Source organism: Cotesia typhae, unplaced genomic scaffold (genome assembly GCF_013202065.1).
Source record: "Cotesia typhae breed Kobodo isofemale line unplaced genomic scaffold, CoteBio_Ctyphae contig_119, whole genome shotgun sequence".
NCBI classification, from domain to species: Eukaryota; Metazoa; Arthropoda; class Insecta; order Hymenoptera; family Braconidae; genus Cotesia; species Cotesia typhae.
This window is the reverse complement of record NW_027423712.1, coordinates 2,414,494-2,437,793: the sequence shown is the minus strand read 5'-3', so window position 1 is coordinate 2,437,793 and position 23,300 is coordinate 2,414,494. Positions and strand designations below refer to the sequence as shown.

The following is a 23,300-nucleotide window of genomic DNA, read 5'->3' as shown; positions in this document are numbered from 1 at the left end:
CAATTTAATCACCAGAATGCGACACAGTGTCATTTAAGTGGCGTACTTCACCTGTCGTTTCTATTTAGTTATCATTGAAAGACTGACCATCAATAATAAACTCTCAAAATCAATCAGGACAATCTATTTTTGATAAATTTACTTACCATTTATTTAATCAGAGATTTAAATTATTAAAAATGGCCAGTTACAAGGTAAATTATTTTTTATTTGTTAGTTATAAGCAAATTATTTGAAAATATAAAAAAGGACATGTTGCCTTGACAACCAATGACAATTTTATTTATTAAAAAAATTTACAGCCGAGTGATTCAAAGAGAGACGAATTCAGGAGGTATTTGGAACGCTCCGGTGTCCTTGATGGTCTTACTAAAGTACTAATTGCTCTGTATGAAGAGCCTGAAAAACCAACTAATGCAATTGAGTAGGTATTTTATCAGTTATGAACGTGATACTGAAATGAAAATTAAGTTAGCCGACATTTAAAAATTTTAATAATTTATTTTTAAAAAAAATTTCCCATGTAAAAGATTTTTAAAATTACACATGCAATTAAAAAAAAATTTTTTTTTTTGTTATAATTTAATAAATGAAAAAAAAATCAAATAATTCAAAACGTCGGCTAACTCCAAAATTGTGATACTAAAGTATAAAAATTAGTTTAGCAGATATTTCATCATTTTTAGAATTTTTGTAATAAATAAATTATGAAAAAATGAATTAGAAAAAAAATTGACATTTAGAAAATTTTCAAATTGAAAAATTAATTTTTTTTTTTAATAATTTTTTAGTACAAATTTGTTTGTTAAAAAAATTAAAAAATAGTCAAGTGATTGTTAACTTTAATGTCATTACTGAAATTGAGAGACATTTGAATGAAAATTAAGTTAGCCGACATCTAAAACTTTTTAGAAGTTTTTTTTATTGGAAAAATTAATACAAAAAAATAAAAAAATTTTCATTTGTAAAAAACTTGAAAAACTGTAAGTGCAATTTTTAAAAAATATTTTTTTGTTTTAATTAAATTATTGAAAAAAAAAATTTTTAATGTCGGCTAACTTTAGTATTATGACATTTGATCATTTTTTTTTATTTTTCTAACAAATTAATTACACCAAAAAAAATTTATTTAAAAATTTTGATCTTTGGAAGCTTAGAAAAATAATTAATGCAATTTTTTAAAAATAATTTTCTGGGCATATTTAATTAAAAAAAAAAAAAAAAAAAATTGTCTAGTGTCTGCTAATTTTAGTCTGTTATAAACTAAAAATAAATTTGTATTAATTTTTCGAATTTATATTGTAGGTACATCAGAAAAAATCTTGGAGGATTGACTGAAATCACCGAAGAAGCTGGAGCCACCAGTGGTGTTCAAGACTCGGAATCTTTGGAGAAGAGATTAGAAGAAGCAGAAGCTGAAAACCGTGAGTTGAGAGACAAATTAGCCAAGCTGGATTTGGCTGAGGAATAGACTGTTCACCTACTCAAGATACATTCTCATCACTATTATTAATATTATAAATATCAACATCTCAATTTCTAATAGAAATATTCTATTTACACAGAAGATTTATAAATGTGCCTTAAAGATGATAAATTTAATTCAAAATTTAATATTTACAAAATATGAATTTTCGACTATTATTATTATTAATGTTAAATTAGCTTATTTAAATTATCAGTATTTTACTGTGATTATTTGTCCAATAGTGATTAATCCAACTATTGAGCTGTGACTAAGTGTTCAATTAATTGACACACAAATAATATATAGTAAATTAAAAAAAAGAACTGACTTATATAGTTGTAAGGCAAATTATAAATAAAAATGTTATTAACATGTAACTAAAAATTCAAATAAATTTATTATTGCTTAAAATAATGTTTTTAAAAGCGTGACTGTTTTTTTTTTTTTTTAATTAAGGTGAAATTAGTTAAAACTTTCCTATTTAAAAATTTTGATTTGTCTAATAAAAAAACTTTTGAGTTTTTTAACAGAACTTAAAAATTTTTCAAAAGACAAAATCAGAATTTCTAAATAGAAATTTATAATACAATTTGTAATTAATTATTTCGCCGTAGTTTTAGCAGCTTGTCTCTTCTTGACGTCCCAGTTGTAAACTCTGGCCATGTTAACTTCAGTGGTGGTAAATTGATCGCGAATGAAATCCAAATCATGCTCAACTTGAACCAACTTTGTTTTCGCAGTTTCGATATTTTTAATCATCAATTCTTGAGCGTCGTCTAAGGTGTACTCCAACATGACATTGGCACCGAGCCACAGGCACACTTTGTCAGTAGGTGGAACAATAGCTTTAGCAAACACTTGCTCAGACAACAAAAATTGCGTCTCGAGGTTCTGGCTACTGTTCTTCTCAGCTTGCAATTTTTTAATCATCTCCAGCGCTCTCTCGAGCTCCGGGATTTGGGACCTAAGTCTTCGCCTCTTACTGGCTAAGTTGAACTCCATGAATTTGTACTTGTTGTGACTCTCGTCCAGCCTCTTGAGTGCTTTATCTACCTGGCCATTGTTCTCCGGCAACGCCATATAAGCGTCAACATCTTCCTGGTTTTCAAAATAAATAAATTAATATAAATTATGTTGTTCATCTTCGATATAATTAATTGAGTGGCAACTAATGATGCCCTTATAAGGAGAAGTGTTTAGAAAACTCAGTGAGGTTTGGGGGTTAGTGTTACTTTCATTGATGAATATAAATAAATAAATAATTACCACAAATGCAGCTTCAGGTATTCCAGCAAATGATTTTTTGTCGTCGCTTAATTCAGACATTATTTTATTATCACCGTCCTCCATTTCGTTAGCCGTTTTATTTATTTTATAATAAAAACTACTTACTACCGGTGATTATGTATCGAGTAAAAATTTTATTTATTGGAGAGAGAAAAATGTTGGAAAAATCTTTTACTTTTTTTTGTTCAATTGATAATATAGAGTTCTATTCTGTTGACTATTTTATATCACTGAAGTTGACAGATTTAAAAAATTTTTTAGAATTTTATAGCTATTAAATTATTATAAAAAAAATTTAATTAAAAAGTTTCACGTCTAAAAATTAATAAAAATTACCAGTGAAAATTTTTAGAAGCATTTTTTATTGTAATTAATTTGTTAAAAAAATTTTTTTAATTGACAGCTGACCGCTAACTTCAGTATAATACTATTTTACAATACTAAAGCTAGCCAACGTTTTTAATTTTTTTTTCATTTATTAAATTGGAAAAAAAAAATGTTTTTAAAAAATTGCACTTACAGTTTTTAAAGTTTTCTTACAAATGAAATTTTTTAAAAAATTTTTAGATGTCGGCTAACTTTAATTTTCTTAATTTTCATGACTATTTTTTCTTCTTTATAGAAACTAACCTTTATACAAACAATACTGAAGTTAGCTGACAACTGTCAAATTTTTATAACAAATAAATTACAATTTAAAAAATGCTTTAATAAATTTCGACTAATAATTTTGATTTTTATGATTTTGATATGTAGAATTTGTTTACTAATTTTTTTTTAAATCATTTAATTACTATAAAATTATAAAAAAAATTTCCCAGGTCCGATAACTTCATAGTCTTTTTATACATTTAAAAAAATAAAAATTACAGCTGATTTTTTCAATGATAATTGTATTAAAAATTTTAATCTGTCATAAGTAACTTCTAATTAAAAAATAATAACAAGATTTTTATTTAAAAATAAAAAAAAAATCATGAAAAAGTGTCATTTAAATTTTCGTGCTTCTGTGACAACTTAAATCAAATGACTTTTTAGTAGACACGAATTTCCGGGACGCGAAGACCAATGTATTACTAGCGGTCATTTCTGTTTCCCGTTTCATTTTCGCTCATTTTAAGAATAATCGTCGCCGGCTTAGCACATTTTAATAATTAAGAGCAAAAAGTTTTTTAAAAAGTAATCCAACAACATCGTTGGTTATTTAACATCAAATTTTGCATTCATGGTAATTAAATAATTTATTTCTACTTAATTTACTTCTTAAAATTATTAGTTACCTTTAAATCTCCTATTTAACCACTTTCACTCCAAAATAATCAACCAAAATCTGTGAGGTTAATTCAGCTGATTAATTTTATATTAATTTATTTTTGTATTATAAAATATAAAATTAAAAATTAACATGGCTTCAATTATACTAAATCTAATTTTTTCTATTTTTTTATAGGCCGCCATATTGGTTTGATACGAGTGCGTGGGAATAAGCACATTCCTAAGATCTCCAACCAGTCAAGATGTATTTATACAACTTGACTCTGCAAAGAGCCACCGGCATCACCCATGCGGTCCACGGGAATTTCTCCGGCACAAAGTTGCAGGAGATACTCGTTTCCCGCGGGAAGTCGCTGGAGCTTCTGCGGCCGGACCCAAATACCGGCAAAGTCCACACGTTGCTGGCTGTTGAAGTTTTCGGAATAGTAAGGTCTCTTATGGCCTTCAGGCTAACTGGAGGTACTAAAGACTACATTGTTGTTGGCTCAGACTCGGGAAGAATAGTAATTCTCGAGTACTTGCCTGCAAAAAATGTCTTTGAGAAGGTTCATCAAGAGACTTTTGGAAAGAGTGGGTGCAGAAGAATTGTACCAGGTCAATACTTGGCAATCGACCCCAAAGGACGTGCTGTAATGATTGGTAAGATTAATTTACTTTATTTCTTTAAAATTAGCAGACACTTATCAGTTTTTATTTTTTCTTTTTTAAATAACAATTAAAGCCTGAAAAATTATTTTTAAAAAATTGCATTTGCAATTTTTTAGAGTTTCTAAAGATGGAATTTTTTAAATCTATTTTTCTTGCTATAATTTATTAGCTAAAAAATTTGTAAAAATTATCAAACGTCGCTCAATTTATAATTATAAAGTTAGCCGACGTTTTTAATTTTTTGAATTTTTTTTAATAATTAAATTAGAACAAAAAATATTTTTAAAAAATTGCATGTCTAATTTTTAAAATTTTCTATACGTGAAATTTTTTCTTTTATTTTTTAAAAATAATTTTTCAATAAAAAAAAAATCTAAAATTTTTTATATGTCTGCTAACTTAATTTTCATGCTCAATTTCAGTATAATTGAAAATTTTAAATTACGAATGATGTTTTTATCTGTCCGTGTTTCACCTGAATCATTTTGATTATAAACCTCAGATTCTGACTTTGAATTCACTAATTAAAAAATTATTTTTACCTACCCAACAATTTTTAACAAAAAAAAAATTTTATTTCCAGCTGCAATCGAGAAGCAGAAGCTTGTCTATATTTTAAACAGAGACCCTGAAGCTCGCCTGACTATATCCTCGCCCCTGGAAGCCCACAAGAGCAATACTCTAGTTTACCACACCGTTGGAGTGGACGTCGGGTTCGAGAACCCGATGTTCGCGTGTCTTGAGATTGACTACGAAGAAGCAGATAGCGACCCAACGGGCGAAGCAGCTATTAAAACTCAGCAAACTTTGACCCTCTACGAGCTCGATCTTGGTCTGAATCACGTCGTGAGGAAGTACAGCGAGCCATTAGAAGAGCACGCTAACTTCCTTATCTCCGTACCCGGAGGAAACGACGGTCCCAGCGGAGTCCTCATTTGCTCAGAAAATTATCTGACTTACAAGAATCTCGGGGATCAGCCTGACATTCGTTGTCCGATCCCTCGGCGGCGGAATGACTTGGACGATCCTGAACGGGGGATGATTTTTGTCTGTTCTGCGACTCATAAAACTAAAAATATGTTCTTCTTTCTCGCACAAACCGAGCAAGGAGATATTTTCAAGATAACGCTTGAAGTTGATGAAGACATGGTTACCGAGATAAAACTCAAGTACTTTGACACAGTTCCCGTAGCAACGAGTATGTGTGTACTGAAGACTGGTTTTCTCTTCGTCGCTTCGGAGTTTGGCAATCATTATTTGTACCAAATCGCTCATTTGGGTGATGACGACGACGAGCCAGAGTTCAGTTCTGCCATGCCCCTGGAGGAGGGAGATACCTTCTTCTTTGCACCACGGCCTCTGCGGAATTTAGTTCTGGTTGACGAGATGGACAGCTTGTCTCCCATCATGACTTGTCAGGTAATTTTTTTATTCAAATTCCTGTTAATATATATTTATATTTAAATTCCAGCATCAACAAGTAGAGGGTTGGTATTTGTTCATGACCCACTCTCTGTGATTGGTGCCAGATAAAATTAATCTTCGTCGCCTTTGATTTGTTTTTTTGCTTGCAAATCGAAGTGAACTCGAAAATTAACATTACTTTTTTAAATTTAAAACTTTTTGATGTAAGAAAAATTTTACTATGACTGAATTATTTATAAGGATTTATTTAATGCTAAAGGTCGCGGATTTGGCAAATGAGGACACTCCACAGCTTTACATTGCCTGCGGCAGGGGTCCAAGATCTACTTTACGAGTCTTACGACACGGTCTTGAGGTCTCGGAAATGGCTGTGAGTGAACTTCCGGGTAATCCCAATGCAGTTTGGACAGTAAAAAGAAGAATCGACGGTAAGTTTTCACTCTTTGCTTGTTGAGTTTGTGTAGATTAATTTTACTTATCTTCTTTGTCGTTTTTACAACTTTTAATAACATATAAATAAATAAACGTAAATTTAGACGTATATTTATAGTTAAAAAAAAAATAAAAAAAAACGCGATCCAAAATTAAATAAAAGAAGATAGTAATAAATCTGGTGGATTGATACACTCTTATCAAACACCAGTTATTTCTTTCAGGCTACCTGGGTGCTAAAGGTTGACCAGCCCAATCCATGAGTTTCTACGAGGTAAGATCATATTTTATGAGCTCGATCAAGGAATACGGTACGGTTCGCTGTAGAGAAAAATTTCACTGCTGAGTTGCACATTAAGTCGCGAAAAATTTCACGGACTACAATTATTCAGCTCCTTTAGTATTATAATAATGATAAATAGTACATTAATAATCTAGACACAAAATCTAATTTCGGTTACAGAAGAATATGATGCGTACATCATAGTGTCCTTCGTCAATGCTACTCTTGTGCTTAGTATCGGAGAGACTGTCGAAGAAGTAACGGACTCTGGTTTCCTTGGAACAACACCCACCCTCAGTTGTTCTGCTTTGGGGGAGGACGCTCTTGTACAGGTGAGTGACACATTAATTACCAAGTAAAATTAATGCACTGCGGTATCTCCGGCACCTGGTTAACCACGTGACGGTCGCTTTTAGGTGCTAAATTATATCACGGATTATCGCATCGTTGGAGGATTGCTATTTAAATTGCAATATTCCTGGTAACTCGACCCGTACACGCATTTATCACATTGATGCTAGTTTAATTTTATTTTTATTTATTACTTTTACTTTCATATATTTTATTTATGAACTCTTGTTTGCTTCAGGTATATCCCGATGGTATTCGTCATATACGTGCTGATAAACGTGTCAATGAATGGAAAGCTCCGGGTAAAAAAACAATTGTCAAATGCGCAGTAAACCAACGTCAAGTCGTCATTGCACTCACAGGAGGGGAATTGGTCTACTTTGAGATGGATCCGGTAAAAATAGCTTCTATAATAATAATAATAATAATAATAATAATAATAATAATAATAATAATAAATACCGCATTATTGTTCTCTTTGGGTTTTTTATAAGCTCCGAGATGTATAAAATGCGAAAAGCATTTCACTATACTATTGTATTTAAAATCAGAAAACTTTTATTTTCCGATTATAATTTTTCAGTGAACAAAAAAATTAATATTAAAATTTAAATATTTATTTATAATCACAATAATCAATTTATTGATAGAATTAATTTTAATTATAGACGGGTCAATTGAACGAATACACGGAGAGAAAGAAGATGCCGTCTGAAGTGATGTGCATGGCTTTGGGAAATGTGGCGGCTGGAGAACAAAGATCTTGGTTTCTGGCGGTGGGTTTACAAGACAATACCGTCAGGATAATTTCCTTGGATCCATCGGATTGTTTAGCACCAAGGAGTATGCAAGCTCTTCCAGCTGCGGCCGAAAGCCTTTGTATTGTGGAAATGGGCGCGTCGAAGGATGTCGACAATTCTGACGACAATGTCATTCAAAATCAGACTAGTTTATATTTAAATATTGGACTACAAAATGGAGTTTTACTCAGAACTGTACTCGATCCAATATCTGGAGATCTTGCAGACACGCGTACTAGGTATTTAGGATCTCGACCTGTAAAACTCTTTAGAATAAAAATGCAGGGAAGTCAAGCGGTTCTGGCAATGAGTAGCAGATCATGGCTAAGCTATTACTATCAAAATCGGTTCCATTTGACTCCACTTTCTTATGAAAGCTTAGAATTCGCTTCGGGGTTCAGCTCTGAACAGTGTCCCGAGGGTATTGTTGCTATATCTACAAATACCTTGAGAATTTTGGCGCTTGAGAAATTAGGAGCTGTATTTAATCAAGTGAGCTTTCCACTCGAGTACACACCGAGGAAGTTTGTGATCCATCCTGACTCGGCTAATCTTATCATTATTGAGACTGAACACAATGCGTACACAGAGGATACGAAACAACAGAGGCGACTACAAATGGCTGAAGAGATGCAAGAAGCCGCTGGTGCAGAAGAAGCAACAGTAGCACGTGAGCTCGCCGAGGCGTTTCTATCCGAGGAGCCTAATGAAGCTGTTTTCGGAGCTCCGAGAGCCGGGCCAGGGCTTTGGGCTTCTCTAATTAAAATAATGGTACCCACCACGGGTCAGGTTTTCCAAACTCATCGACTCGAACAGGATTACGCCGCTCTCTGTTTGGCTCTCGTTAAGTTTGCAAATCAGGGAGATCAACTTTTCCTCATCGTCGGTGTTGCCAAAGACTATCAACTTAATCCAAGAATTAGCAGCGGTGGATTTTTATACACGTACAAGTAAGTTTTTTATTTTATTTTATTATATTATATTTAATTATAAACTAATCAGATTATTTATTTTAATAATTACAATGATGACAATATCACATTAACTGTTTATTTTTGATGATATCCCTGCAGTACTGAGTTTTATTTAAAAAAAAAAAAAAAAAAAAAAATATTTGTTTGTTGAAAAAAAAAAAAAAATATCTACTTCACAGATTAATTAAAATGTTTGTTTTTGTTTTCCAGAGTCAACGCAGACGGTACGGGCATAGAGCTGCTTCATAAATCACCGGTGGATGAAATTCCTCTGGCGATATGTCCATACCAAGGGCGTGTTTTAGTTGGGGTTGGAAAAATGCTGCGACTGTATGACATGGGGAAGAAGAAATTGCTGAGAAAGTGTGAAAATAAACACATACCCAACGCAATAGTATCGATTAATGCCGTCGGACAACGGATTTATGTGAGTGATGTACAGGAATCAGTGTATGCAGTAAGATATAAACGTCAAGAGAATCAGTTAATCGTATTTGCCGATGACACACACCCACGGTGGATTACAACAACATGCGTATTGGACTATGACACTGTTGCGACAGCAGATAAATTCGGTAATATTGCGGTTGTAAGGCTTGCGAGTGGAATCAATGACGATGTGGATGAAGATCCAACTGGGAACAAAGCTCTCTGGGATAGAGGATTACTAAACGGAGCGAGTCAAAAGGCTGACACTGTAGCCTCTTTTCACGTTGGTGAAACAGTAATGTCACTACAAAAGGCAACTCTCATTCCTGGAGGATCCGAGAGCTTAGTTTATACAACTCTGAGTGGCACTGTCGGTGTCCTAGTACCGTTTACCAGCCATGAGGATCATGACTTTTTCCAACATTTAGAAATGCACATGCGATCTGAGCATCCGCCGCTTTGCGGTCGTGACCATTTGTCCTTTAGGTCTTATTATTATCCTGTTAAAAATGTCATAGATGGTGACCTTTGTGAGCAATTCAATTCAATAGAACCTGCTAAGCAGAAAAGTATTGCCGGTGATTTAGAGAGAACAGCGTCTGAAGTATCTAAAAAATTAGAAGACATTCGTACACGTTACGCATTTTAATCTGTCTGGTTTAATTATTATTATTATCATCATCACAATCTTCATCTCGCTGTTCACGTTTATTTTTACTTCTTTCATTTTTATACTTTGCTTAAATTTTTATTATTTGCCTCCAAGGTATATAATAAGCAAAAAAAAAAAAACAAGAACAAAAGTTTCAACGTACCTAATAAATATGACTTGTCATATTTCATTTTTTGTAAATATCTAAATTAAATGATTTAATATTTCATAATTATTATTATTATTATAACTCTGAAGCGTTCACTCAGCTCATTTTTATCAATTAATTAATAATAAAATAAACTTGTATAAAATAATCTTTTTAGATTTAAAATATTTATTATGATGACTTGTAATGGGTGAATAAAAACAATAAGATCTTACTTAAAATTTTTCTTATTATTTTCAGATAAAAATACCCAGCAAGTTCCTTGACCTCATTCCTTAGAGCAAACAAAACGCATGAGAGATAAAAGAAGACAAATAAATAAAAGGAACGACTGAAAAATACGAGTTTAGTTGAGGTCTCAAAAAGCTACATACAAGAGAAAACCGAGTATCTTGATTTAAAGAGAGACACCGTTATGGCGACTGAGAGAGATGTTACGTATGTGAAATTCCATCATCAAAAGTAAGGAATGTATGCATGTATGTCCATATGTATATGACAAATAAACGAGTGTATGTGAAGTAGGTAGACGAGCGATCGATTCTATCGTAACTAGTAGCAGCTTGATACCTCGTGGTTGGGTTTTTGGCGCAACTATCTGCGTCCTCGTTATTACCAAGTGATGTTACAGTTAAAAAAAAAAGAAGCAAGACGAAAAATAATAGTTACAATTTGTCCAGCGTGCAGCACTCCTAATGCACTCGAGAGAACAATATGTTGCACAGTAGGTATATATATATATAAATATATAAAAATGTATGTATGTGTCCTCTGATATTTTTTTCCAGCTCCATTTATTATAGATCCACTACCCGGCAAATGTATGCGGTAAAAGCTAAAAGCAAAAATTCAGCAGACGAAAAAAGGGACGAAGAAGCTTATCCGCGTTTCGGGACGCCTATTCACATGTACACCCACACTCGGGAGCGAGCAAGTTGTTGGTTGAGGGGCGCAAACAAGTTTGCACAAATCTGCATGAAGGGTAGGTGGCATCGCGGGAACACGAGTGCCAGGGAGGTTTCTCATTCAGTCGGCGGTCAAGCTGGTTCAGTACTCAGTTACTCAGCATACCTATACCGCTCTCTACCCTAAACCAGTCGCTGTATTCGCTGTATTCGCCCGAGCTCTGCGTTCGCGCAAGGGTGGAAAAGTAAAACAGCATCAGCGGTGGAGTGAGTAAGAGAATAACCATTTATGAGGGTAGGGGTTGCGAGTCTACGAGCAGAAGCGAGGAGACGACGGCGTTAGTCTCGCCCCGGGTAAAGTTACGGATGCTGCGTCCAGCGTGTTCGAGTCCTTGTAATTCGCGAGTCTCCGAGATGATGCTGATGAGAGCTAACTCGACGACTCACCAAAGTAACAAACACTTGGATTGGTGTTTTCGACACGTTTACACGGTCAAGCATCGTCACTGCTGTCTGTGATGAGAAGTACGCCCAATCTTTAATTTATTCTGCAAATCCAAATGATTTAAAGTGTTAAAACATGCGTAATAATAAATACATACAAATATATTATACTATAAATATCTAGACACCATGTCGAGAAAGTCAAGGAGTTATGACGGGCTTGGTCAATACCCGATATTAATATTGTGTGCCTTGCTAGTGTTGTTATAACTTAAACTTTTATTATCACAATTATTTTATCTGGTGTTGTTCCTCTGTCATCATTTATTGTTCCTGAATAGTTTCAGTTCTACTGCTCATGCGTTTATTTTTTATTCAAAAACTTGACACAATTGCGGTTCAGATATTCCAAAGGGTCCCACGTGTCCGTGTGTGTGCTATTTTTTACACGTGTGCATATATGTCAATGAATAGAGATACATTTTTTAATAACTATAACTATCATAATTTTAATCTGTTTTATTTTTATAGATAGATAAATAAGAATAATTAAAAACATATGTAACAATAATAATAATAATAATAATGAAATAATTTGGAAGTAGATGACTGTGGGAAGCAAATTTAACTCAGGTAAAAATATTAATCGTTACTTAAATAATCACATGAAGCGTTATAATGTGACAAGATTAGCCGGTAGATTATCATCATCGTCATCATCATCATCATCATTACAACCTTGGATTTTAACGGTGATCCGATATTACCAAGGTTCAACTGCAGTAGAAGGTAGTACGGCTGACGGGAAATGACGGCTAACTGTGAAAAAACGTTTCTCTACTTAACTTCACCTTTGAAGGTAAAAAAAAAAAAAAAATTAGTAATCAAACGAGTGAATAATTACAGCAAGCTGGCAGCAAGATGGAGTTGCGCAATGCTACTGCTGGGACTGACAGCGAGGATGCCAGCAGTAACAGGGCATTGCGACCTGGCAGAATTGACCTGCCGTGACGGGCGATGTGTCCCTTTGGACGCGTACTGCAACGGGCGAGACGACTGCGGAGACGGGAGCGACGAGCCAGCACTTTGCACGCCCTGCAACAGAACCTACAATGGTCGAGAAGGTCGTACGTACGAGCTAGATCTTCCACGGCCGACCGAGGCTCGGCTGCCGTTCCTCTGCCACTTGACCTTCACAGCCAGCGGACCAGGTCACGGAGAACTGGTGCAGTTGCTGTGGGATGCTTTTAGCATCGGCCGTCTGGAAACAGTTAACGGGGACTCTAATGAGCCGTTCTACTCAAGCTGCCCCGAGGGGTCTCTCCAGTTGGCTGAGCTCGGGAAACCCTTCACCGGCGGATCGTGGTGTGGTCCCGGCGAGGGAAGGGCTTCCTATTACAGCGAGACTAGCACAGTCACTGCATCAATCAGACTGTTTCATGCACCCTCAGCAGTGCCGTTCGAGTTCCGGCTGCGCTATCGCTTCATTTCCCGTAATGAAGCTGTTGCGAGGCTTGGGGAGCCTGGACTGACCATAGAACGAGGGTCACCCGTTCCGGGTACTTACTGCTCACGCAACTTCTACGAGTGCCACAAGAAGCAGTGCCGGGTCCAGAGCCCGAACTACCCCGGAGAGTACCCTCGGAACGCCAGTTGCTTAATTACTGTCAGACAGAAGTTCGTACCGACCTGCAAGCACGCAATGATTTCTATAAAAGCCGCCAGCGGAGTTAATGCTATCAATAACGGAGCCTCTATTCTTCACAGGGGGTTGCCGAGTTCATCCTCATCTTCTTTTAACAATACCCAATACAATGGCTCTTCTTCTTCTTCTTCATCATCTTCTTCTTCTTCTTCTTCAATAGATCTTCACAACAATGGGAATCACTCGCTAGTTCATACGAGTCACATTAATAATCACACGAGCAAGCTGAGCGTCTGGCAAGATTGTCCACCGGAGAAAGACCGTCTGGTGTTCCGGGACGGGCCGAGGCTTGAAGACCCTATTCTTCTCGTCTACTGCGGGGGACCTCTGCCGAGGATTACAGCCCGAGGACCCGCGATGCTCATTGAGTTCCGCAGCTCGCCTCTTGCTATTCCTCTGGGATCTTCACCGCTGCGTGTCGAGCTCCAAGTCCCAGTGGTTTATGTCGACTCGGACGGGCTCGATTACGCCCGGGGCGAGCAAGGGTGTCACTTCTTCGTAAACGACACCACTAAGCGCAGTGGGATTCTACGTGCGCCTCAGCACACTCTTCCCCTGGGCTCCGTCTGCACCTGGAATATTAAAGGCTCGGTCGGTGACAAAATTTGGTTCTACTTCTCATCGTTTACTCAGAGAGACTTGACCAGCAGGTCCGATAACAACGCCAGCACTTTCCGCCAAAGCGAAAACAGTTACAACAGGAATAATAATAATCAGTGTGCTATTAAAATGACCCTCTGGGATGGACCACCCACTACTGGTGTTTCTATAGCTTCCCTTTGTGATGATACGCCGCGATTATGCGCCCATGCTGCTTTGAGAAACTCCACTAGGAGCACTCGACCCTGTACACTGCTAGAAAGTTATATTACCATTACACCGACGCTTACATTGAGGATGGAAGCCCACTACGGGACCGCTCTTCATACTGTTAATTTTCAGGTAAATAATAAACTCAACATCTGTTTACTTCTAAATTAATTACTGCTATTAAATGCTAATGCATTACTTTTAATTATAACTTTGTTGGAATTATTTACTTTTTAAATTTTGAGGATAAACTTTAAGTAATATGTGATTATGGTTTTAATAATTTTATTAAAAAATTATTAATTAAAAAAATATTATTAATTATTTTAGAAAATTAAAAAAAGAAAATAATAGAAAAAAATTGGAAAAATCTCAAAAATTGCTAAAAAAATAAACTCATATTTTTTTCAATGAAAATATAACATTTGTTGAATGATAAAATAAAATTATGTAAGTGAGAATGAGATGAGATAAAATATCTCGCCACTAAACACATACTAGTTGAACGTATCCTGATGAAGAAATGAAATAATTAATGTAGAAAGAGATTTAAAAAAGTAATGTTACAGTGATGTATATACAAGTATACTGTACTAACATAATGAATTATTTTCAGGCTCGTTACGAATTCATTTCGACTCTCCAGGGTGGTGAGGCCTGGGGTGAAGGACCTTGCAGCCGTGTCTGGCGAAAAGTCAAAAGTGGTGAAGTAATGTCACCGAGGGACGTAAGGCTGTACGGGCGAGGAGGAAAATCAAAATTGGAATGCTCGTATCGCATAGAAGCGGGCGTAGGCGAGCGAATAAGACTGACAATCCACAACGTAAGTGTTGGTGACGCGACAAATTGCATAAGCGAATTGGATATTCACTCGAGTCGACCGAAATGTCTTCCCGACATCGATACCCGGGATGCTAAACTTACATTATACGAAGCGCCATGGCGCGATGTCAAGCTACCCCGGGCATGTCTCTGCGACAATACTTCTCACTTGCCTCTCACTTACATATCGGTTGGAAAAGCGCTCGAGTTAACATTTTTGGTGGATGAACAAGCGCCTTACGAAGACTTTGAAACTCTTTTCTTCTATAGTAGTTTTGAGCTCATTCGCGTGCCCGACTGCCCCAGAAAGCATCGGCTCCGTGGAGAAGGTGAGAAAACTACTCTGCTAAGTGACAATAGATATAAGCTGATTTATTGTTATTGTTGTTACTGTTTACCTCTTACTACCACCTATTTTTTTTATTTACTGTCCGTAAACTTTTAAATTGAAAATAATACCGAGTAGATGCTGTATGTAGATAGATTACTAGCAAAACTGTCGATACTCTCTGAACAAGATACTTACTGATAAACCACTTATACTTTAAATCTCGGTGTAATATCTCTCTATCTATCTGATATATCTATCTAGGGTGGGATCAGTCCAAGTGTCTAGTGTATTAATTATTAGTTACGGTTTTGTACTTTCAGTAAATGACTCCAATATTTGTGATTATCGACTTCTAATGAGCTGGAATTCAAAATAAAATTTTTATCAACTATTCTAAATTTTTTTTCGAAAAATTAATATTATTACAGTTTACAAACTGGATTATAGCTATTTTTAATTAGTAATCTATTTTATATAAAAAATAAATTTATAATTACAGAGAAAAATTTTTTTTAGTTGGATTTAAGGATTTTATTTCAATTATTAATATTAATTGGGATTTTATAGTTTTAATAAATATTTCTGAAATTAATGATATCAATTTCTAGTTAGTTAGAATTTAAAATAGAATATTTATAAACTATTCTAGATTTTTTTTTTTTGTAAAACTAATTCAGTATTAAATTCTCAATTTTATCAAAAATTAATATTCTACCAGTTGAATTTTACAAACTAGATTATAATTTTTAATTAACAGTTGATTTTATGTAAAAAAAAAAAAATTTAATTCTAGTGCATTATAGTTAGGATAGAATAAATTTAAATGTCTAGTATACTAATTAGAATTTTATAGTATTAGTAAATATAAATATTAAAAATTCTTTTTTATCTCACAGAAAATAAATTAGCAAGTAAAAAGAAAAATTATTTTCAAACATCAAAATTTTATTCCATAATATCTTTTAAAATATTTCTTCTCAATCAAGAAGATGAAAAGAATCCTTTTAAAAATTTCTTCTATAAATTACTTAAAAAAAAAAAAAAAAAAAAAAAAACAGTTTTTATCATTTATTTAGTTTCAGAAAACTAGTCTTGAAAATAAAGCTTGTAAACTAAGTAGGGTAGAACAAGTATAAGAGCGTCAAAGTATATTAGTGTTCTCCAAATCCAAAGTTTTAATAAATACATGACATATTAATGTAGTTTAAGTGATGCAGGTACTATAAGGCGTATCCACTTAGCTAGCATGGTATTATAATCAATCAATCACACAAGTCCTTAATTATGTAAACTTATCGACTATTAATTTATTCGGCGCAGGTGGAGAGCTGAGATTCGTGTCCCCACCAGTTTCCATACCGGATATTTACTGCGAGGGGATGCCGTGGCTTGTCGAGGCGAGAGAAAGCCGATCATTATTTGTATTGACGTGGGGATGGTTCCTGCCCCTTGAACAAACCACAGAATCATCTTCTCTCTCTCCCTCCTCGGTAACAGCAGCATCATCGGCATCAGCAAGCGGCTCGCATCACCAGACATCTCAAGATCCCCCAAAACCATTTGTCAAGTGTCCCACATCAAACAGATTACTCCTGTATTCGGGGTGGCCAACAAAGCTTCTCAAGGTTGTGTGTCCTGCTGAGCCTGGAGCTCGGGACCGCACCGTTCATATATTTTCTGAAGAATGGCTGCTGGCTGCTGGAAACTCCGACGAACACTGGCTTTCCCCGGCGCGCCCGGCCTCACTGCTGGTTGAGTTCGTGTCTCGAGAACCTGGACAGGCCTCGGCTTCTTGGCTGGAGATCTCCAAGAGCCGCTCGGCGCTCCACAGGCAACTACGTCTTCCAGGGCGGACCACTGAAAATGACACCAGCACTGCTGATTGTCTTCACACTTGTCCTGAGCTCGGGGCCTGCATTGCTTCCAGTTTGTGGTGTGATGGACACATTCACTGCCCCTCGGGCCAGGACGAGGCCAATTGTGGAAGTGGGGCTCGGTTATTAGGACTACTTCCGCCTGGTATGTGGCTAATTGTCGCTGTTATTTCCGGAATAGTTACTGCCTTTGCGTGTCTTCTCACAATACTTGTGTGCAAGTAAGAAAATAATATACTTTTTTTATTATTGTCAATTTTTATTTTATTTTCGTGCATTTTGTTTCAGTTACACGAAAAAAAAAAATTATTTTCAATAAAATGAGCAATTTTATAAAAAATTAGTTTGTTGAAAATTTTTAATAATTTTATTTTTATTTCCTTAGCTACAAAAAAAAAATTTTTTCAATAAATTAATTTCTTGTCACAATAATAGTCATTTTTTTTAAAAGAAAATTTTTTTTTAATAATTTAATAATTCAGTCAATTTAAAAATTTTTTTAATAATTAATAATATTTATCTATTGTTTTTGGTAAGAATTATTTAAATTTTATTTTGCTAATTAAAAAAAATTGTTTATCAAAATTTACAAAAGAAATTTTATAATTTTTACTTGTTTGTAATTTACAGTAAAAGATATCTTTTCAGAGTAGAGGATAAAATATCACATTTGTTAATTAATAAATAATCTGGATTGCCAAGTTATTAAATGAAATAATAATAAAAATAACAGCGCATATATGAATGGATAGAGAATTAAATTCTCTTTAAAAAAACGAAAAGTGACCCATATTTCGTTTGATATTTATGTATGTGTATGCATAAATTACATATGGATGCATTTTTCCGATAACAATAAAAAGTTTCACTCATTCAAAGGGTATTTAAATTCTAATTAAAAAAAAAAAAAAAACCAGCATTAATAGTTATTATTTTAAATAGAAATTTAAATAAAAACATGAAATGCATAAAAGTAAAAAATGTAGAATTAAATAAAAATTTAAGTTAAACAATTATAATAATTTTTTCCAAGTGTTGCATTCACTTTCAGAGTATGAATGAACTTTTTAAAATACTTACACATTTTAGTATTTAAATTCAAATTAAATATTTCAGAATAACTCTGAATTAAAGCATTAAGTAAAAAAAAAAAAAAAATTAATTTATGCAGAAATTAAAATTATAATAATTTCTTAATTCATTTTTAGATCAAAGGCTCGTGCTAAGAAATTATGCTACGATGACGAAGTAAAAAGATCTGGTGCAGTTCCACGGAGAGCGCCAACTGAAGAGTCTCTATTGGGTTCTTGACAGCAGTCTCCCGGTTTCGTGGAATATATTCACGTCGACCGGGAGACAACGGTTTAGTATTATAGCTCTGGATTTATAGTTTCGTGCAGGTTTGCCGTCCAGTAATTTAACTCGCCGGATCCTTATTTGCAATAATTAATTTTATCGACGACAAACGACGAGGATGATAATTATGGATTCGCACGAAACTTAATCTTTATGTACACGATACTCATACATACATACATAAATTTATATATTACATATATAAATAATGCAATATATCATTGTGTTCACAGTATTTTCGCCTTAATTAATAATATCTTTATAAATTTTTATTTTAAATGTCATCTTCATCTTCATCACCATTGTCATTTATTTTAAATTTAATTAAAGAAGAAATAAATTGCGGACGATTTATTATTTAAACGTTTTCACTGTCAGTAACCAAAGAAAAGCTTTAAAGACTAACTGTCGTGGTACAAAGAAAAATAAATAAACAAAATGATAAAAATCTCAGCGTTAAATACTTAACTGCTAAAGTTAAAAAGTTAATCCCGCATACAGCAGTTTAATACGCCGTTTATATACACGTGTCCTCACATCTCTTCTCAGTATAATAAAATATAAAAAAATAACAAGTAACATTGAAACATAAAAGCCATCGAGATGGTTTAATAATAATATATTATAAATATAATATATAAAATAAAAAATAAAAAATAAAAAATAAAAAATAAAAATTGACATATTATCGGGGTACATAAAAATCAAGTTAAGCAAAGTCATCATATTTAATGCCCGTTATTAATTCCAAAACGTTGGAAAGTATCGTAGAGATTATATAGCTGGAACTAAAAAGTCATACAAATTACTTACCTACACTATTTTATTCCTTTAAAACTGTAGCGCTGGTCTTTAAAACGCGTGTCTTATAGAAATATAAGTAAAGACATTAAAAGTTTGAGCTAAAGGATTAGAAAGATTAAGTACTAGCGTTATTAATTTAGAGTACTTTTTAAAAAAGAGTGAAAGGTTGTAAGCGATTATAAAGTTGTTTAATAAAACACAATATTGTATAACTATATGAGAAAAGTAGAGAGATAGAAGAGTTTTATTTCGGATGATGAAGATGATATGAAAACGGATTTGATAAGTCGACCATTAAATACTGGATATTTATGTCTTAAGTAATACGTACTAAGTGCTACGTAATATATTTATACAATCAAATACACCGAAAATTATTATTACGATGGAATTTCGGAGAAGAGTTTTTTGTTTTGTTTTATTACAAGCTCTAGCTCGCACATCTACCACTTTTAATTATATTTAACGATAGTTTCATCTGGGTAATATTCTGCCTGGTTATTTTATACATTGAGAAAAAAAAATTCTTTTGAAAATTTTTAACAATTTTATTTTTTAGCTGAAGAAATAAAAAAAGTTTTCTAAATTTGGAAAAAAACAATTTTGGATAATAATTCTCAAATTGTCTTTTTTTAAATCTAGAGAATTTTTCTTCAAAAAATAAAATTGCTAAAAATTTATAACAAATTTTTGTCACAAAAGAAATTTTTTTTCCTCAGTGTACATAATATTAATTATTAATTAATATAAAATGTAAATTAAAATAATGAGTACTGTGTATAGGTGAAGATGATATTCATTAACGCGAGTAACGATTATGATTAATTGATTAAAATTTTTAACGGCCTTCTCGCCGTTTCTAATGAATTTCATTCATCTATAAATACATACGTATATTCATGACAGTTTAATTAAAATAATAATAATAATTATTATAATTAAAAGCTGAGAAAAATGTATTAATGATGCATATTGTACGTGTGCGCCTACGCGTCTATATGTGAATAGATTTTGGCTGTGATAAAACGTATGAGTGCTGTTATTTATTTAAAATTGTGCGTTTGCTGGAGTTTTTATTATTGTTAACTCTTCTCCTCTACTTTGCGCCTCAATCAACAAACTTTCATTAGTTTTAAATGATAAATTATGTATATTTCATTATAAATATATATTATATATATATATATATATATATATAAATATATATATATATATAGTTACTTATATGCACCATTTATATTTAGAGAAGAATATAATAAGATGTAATGTTACAATGCAATAAAATTTCACACTCGCGTGGTACTTTAAAAGTATATATTATGATAAAAAATGTAAGCTCAAGTTGATTGAATGAAAATTTTATTATCATCAAAAACAAAAAAAAAAAGTCATTAAAAATTGTTGGATCAAAATATAATTAATTTAAAAAGAAATAAAAATCATAACTCGTTAAATTTATCGAAATTTATTATATTATAACTAAAAATAATTATTGTGAAGTTACTAAATCATAAATTATTGTCGAGAGCTCATCTTTTTTCCATTATCAGAGATTATAACTATTAATTATGATATATATAAGATATATATTATAGGAATATGTAGATAAAATATAATAGTATAGTTTAAGGAAGAAATAAAAGTTAAAGCAAAAAGAAAGCCAAAGAAGAAAAGTAACGAGATCAAATAACAATGAAAAGTATTAAATGTTCAGGAATAATAATAATAATAATAATAATAATAATAATAATAATAATAATAATAATAATAATAATAATAATAATAATAAATTATAAAAGTGTGCGTAATAAAAAGGGGTCAAAAAACTAAACTAATATATGTGAATAAATATAAAATAATAAAAAAAAAAAGATAAATATGACATAGTCACTATCTAACGGAAGATCAACATTAGATTTATGTACTCTTTTAATTAGTTATTATTACAACGATAAATATTATTATTGATTTTATTATTGATATTATTATAATTTAGCATTGTGCTGTACACTTTATAACTTCAACGATTAATTATTAATACGAAGCTGAAAAAGTATGACTGCCATTCGAAATAACTCAGTATTTATTCGAATAGATATATAAAATTTATTTTAGCGAGCAGAAAAATTATAGAGAGAGTAAATCGTAATTATTACATTTATTATAAACGTAATGAATGAAATGAACGTCACATAGGATTTTTTCAGCACCTTGAGTTTTAATTTTATATAATACCTATTTAGAGAATAGATCAAATTATTATATTATTATTTTTAGATTAATTATCACTGCACTTGTACAATAGATACTTTCGACGAAAATCAACCTAAAATAAATAAAACAATTACAATTAATATTCTGTCTCTTTTATTTGCAATTCTTTGATTTGAAAAAAAAATCATTTTTTTAATTTACAATCATTTTGGAAAAAAATTAAGTTAAATCATAGAAATGTTTTTATAATTTTATAGTAATTTAATTATTATGAAAAAAATTGAATAAAAAAATTCTAGGTGTGAAAACTAAAAAAGAAAATATTAGAAGTTTTTTTTTTGCTGTAATTAATTTGTTGTAAAATTTGACAGCTGACTTCAGTATCATATAATTATTAAAAAAATTTCACATGTGAAAATAAAAAAAAAATTGTTATTTAAAATTTTTTTAAAGAATTTTTATCTGGCCATTTTTTTTTTTATAAAAATTAAAAAAAATTGAATGAGAATTAACCTAGCACATATTTAATAATTTTTTTAATTTTGTAACAAATAAACTATGGCAAAAAAAATAAGAAAAAAAATTGACATCTAGAAATTAGAAAAAACAAAAAATGCAATTTTTCAAAAATAGTTTTTTGGAACAAATCTTTTTGTTAAATAAAATTAAAAAATTGTCAAGTGACAGAGCTAACTTTAATGTCAGTGAACATTTTAATATTCTTTAACAAAAAAATTTGTTCTAAAAAATTGCATTTTTAATTTATTAAAATTTCTACCAGCACATTTTTTTAATAATTTTTTTTTTGCTATAATTTATTTGTTAAAGAAAATTAAAACAATTGTGAAGTGACAGCTAAATTTAATGTCATTAAAGTTAGCTGTCATTTGACAATTTTTTCCATTTTTTTTAACTAATAAATTTGCTCCAAAAAATTATTTTAAAAAAATTGCATTTGTAGCTTTTTAAAATTTCTAAATGTCAATTTTTTTTATAAATTTTTTTGCCATAATTTATTTGTTACAAAAATTTTTAAAATTATCAATTATCTGCTAAGTTAATTTTCATTAAATGTCATAAAAAATTGACAGTTGTCAGCTAACTTCAGTTAAGTTAACTTAACTGAAGTTAAGTTAAGTTAAGTTAACTTCAGCTAACTCCAGTATAAGTACAAAAAAAAATAATATCTACCTTTTATTTTCAGAATATGAAATTCTAAATAATTATACGGAAATTTTTCCCTTGAAGTTAAATTAAAATTCATGAAGCAAACGCTGAAGTAATGAATGCAGAAACCAGCAGCATATGTAGACGATAATTATCAATTTGAAAAAACAACCACAAAAATATGCTCCAGGTGAGGCTCGAACTCACAACCCCGGCATTGCTCACGTTTCACTGTCTTATAAGTACCGTGCGCTAACCAATTGCGCCACTGGAGCAGTTGAGATTCATAAGCAAAACATTTATATAACAGCGTAGACTGTCACCGTTCATGGAAATAATAATTATTTCATCAATACGCCCCTCCAAGAAAGTACCTTGGTGATCTAAATGACATTATTAATAATTAAATTATCAATTAAAATAAAATAATTTTAATTTTAATTTTTTTTCTTACTTTGTAGGAAAAGAAGAAATTTTTATTTCAATTTTTTTACTTACCCGCCTGCGTCGATAACAACAACAGCTGATCACGGGTTTCTAGAAGTTGTGAAAAAAAAACTGAAGTTGCTATTGCTAATAGTCTGGTTATGTAGTGATGGTGGACTATGTACGTCAACTAATAATGAAATGTTTTGATAATACTCTTGAAAAATGTTTTGTACCTTCGTAATAAAC

The 23,300-nt window shown here is 32.1% G+C and overlaps 4 protein-coding genes, 1 long non-coding RNA gene and 1 other non-coding gene across 8 annotated transcripts; 3 read left to right on the top strand and 3 right to left on the bottom strand.

The window, feature by feature from the left end:
* The first annotated feature begins 35 nt into the window (after positions 1-35).
* LOC141532645 (c-Myc-binding protein) lies at positions 36-1,882 on the top strand. The gene is made up of 3 exons (XM_074251101.1): positions 36-194; positions 303-424; positions 1,306-1,882. The coding sequence occupies exons 1-3, from the start codon at positions 180-182 to the stop codon at positions 1,469-1,471; spliced, it is 303 nt and encodes a 100-aa protein (XP_074107202.1). The 5' UTR covers positions 36-179; the 3' UTR covers positions 1,472-1,882.
* Mgr (prefoldin subunit mgr) lies at positions 1,847-2,894 on the bottom strand. Its single transcript, XM_074251091.1, has 2 exons — positions 2,735-2,894; positions 1,847-2,566 (listed from the first exon to the last, which is right to left on the bottom strand). The coding sequence occupies exons 1-2, from the start codon at positions 2,816-2,818 to the stop codon at positions 2,069-2,071; spliced, it is 582 nt and encodes a 193-aa protein (XP_074107192.1). The 5' UTR covers positions 2,819-2,894; the 3' UTR covers positions 1,847-2,068.
* Positions 2,895-3,831: 937 nt separating this feature from the next.
* Sf3b3 (splicing factor 3B subunit 3) lies at positions 3,832-10,414 on the top strand. 2 transcript variants are annotated; one of them, XM_074248780.1, is made up of 8 exons: positions 3,832-3,983; positions 4,206-4,669; positions 5,262-6,097; positions 6,363-6,531; positions 6,999-7,150; positions 7,408-7,563; positions 7,838-8,919; positions 9,154-10,414. In XM_074248780.1, exons 2-8 carry the CDS (start codon positions 4,273-4,275, stop codon positions 10,019-10,021), a joined length of 3,660 nt encoding a protein of 1,219 aa, XP_074104881.1. In that variant the 5' UTR covers positions 3,832-3,983; positions 4,206-4,272; the 3' UTR covers positions 10,022-10,414. The 2 variants fall into 2 exon arrangements, with proteins under 2 accessions (XP_074104881.1, XP_074104882.1); XM_074248781.1 differs by lacking the exons at positions 7,408-7,563; positions 7,838-8,919; positions 9,154-10,414 and adding an exon at positions 6,760-6,809 and having other exon boundaries at positions 6,999-7,138.
* On the top strand, positions 10,408-19,823 carry LOC141531205 (uncharacterized). Of its 2 annotated transcripts, XM_074248821.1 has the most exons (6): positions 10,408-10,917; positions 10,982-11,623; positions 12,449-14,189; positions 14,674-15,208; positions 16,531-17,305; positions 18,293-19,823. In XM_074248821.1, the coding sequence occupies exons 3-6, from the start codon at positions 12,477-12,479 to the stop codon at positions 18,393-18,395; spliced, it is 3,126 nt and encodes a 1,041-aa protein (XP_074104922.1). In that variant the 5' UTR covers positions 10,408-10,917; positions 10,982-11,623; positions 12,449-12,476; the 3' UTR covers positions 18,396-19,823. The 2 variants fall into 2 exon arrangements, with proteins under 2 accessions (XP_074104922.1, XP_074104912.1); XM_074248811.1 differs by having other exon boundaries at positions 10,982-14,189; positions 18,293-18,433.
* A 1,641-nt stretch (positions 19,824-21,464) lies between these two features.
* Positions 21,465-23,243, bottom strand: LOC141531373 (uncharacterized). Its single transcript, XR_012479915.1, has 3 exons — positions 23,124-23,243; positions 22,650-23,008; positions 21,465-21,570 (listed from the first exon to the last, which is right to left on the bottom strand). It is a non-coding gene; the product is annotated as an uncharacterized LOC141531373 (long non-coding RNA).
* Positions 22,808-22,900, bottom strand: Trnai-uau (transfer RNA isoleucine (anticodon UAU)). Its single transcript is given in 2 exon segments — positions 22,808-22,843; positions 22,863-22,900. It is a non-coding gene; the product is annotated as a tRNA-Ile (tRNA).
* Positions 23,244-23,300: the final 57 nt, after the last annotated feature.

Bases quoted from the DNA above. Each gene is read 5' to 3' on its own strand.
- LOC141532645 (XM_074251101.1), top strand. The intron at 425-1,305 runs GTAGGTATTTTA...TTTATATTGTAG, and splicing joins AAACCAACTAATGCAATTGA to GTACATCAGAAAAAATCTTG.
- LOC141531205 (XM_074248811.1), top strand. From the start codon at position 12,351: ATGACGGCTAACTGTGAAAAAACGTTTCTCTACTTAACTTCACCTTTG. The intron at 14,190-14,673 runs GTAAATAATAAA...AATTATTTTCAG, and splicing joins TTCATACTGTTAATTTTCAG to GCTCGTTACGAATTCATTTC. The intron at 15,209-16,530 runs GTGAGAAAACTA...TATTCGGCGCAG, and splicing joins GCATCGGCTCCGTGGAGAAG to GTGGAGAGCTGAGATTCGTG.
- Sf3b3 (XM_074248780.1), top strand. From the start codon at position 4,273: ATGTATTTATACAACTTGACTCTGCAAAGAGCCACCGGCATCACCCAT. The intron at 4,670-5,261 runs GTAAGATTAATT...TTTTATTTCCAG, and splicing joins AGGACGTGCTGTAATGATTG to CTGCAATCGAGAAGCAGAAG. The intron at 8,920-9,153 runs GTAAGTTTTTTA...TTTGTTTTCCAG, and splicing joins GGATTTTTATACACGTACAA to AGTCAACGCAGACGGTACGG.
- Mgr (XM_074251091.1), bottom strand. From the start codon at position 2,818: ATGGAGGACGGTGATAATAAAATAATGTCTGAATTAAGCGACGACAAA. The intron at 2,567-2,734 runs GTAATTATTTAT...TTTGAAAACCAG, and splicing joins TACCTGAAGCTGCATTTGTG to GAAGATGTTGACGCTTATAT.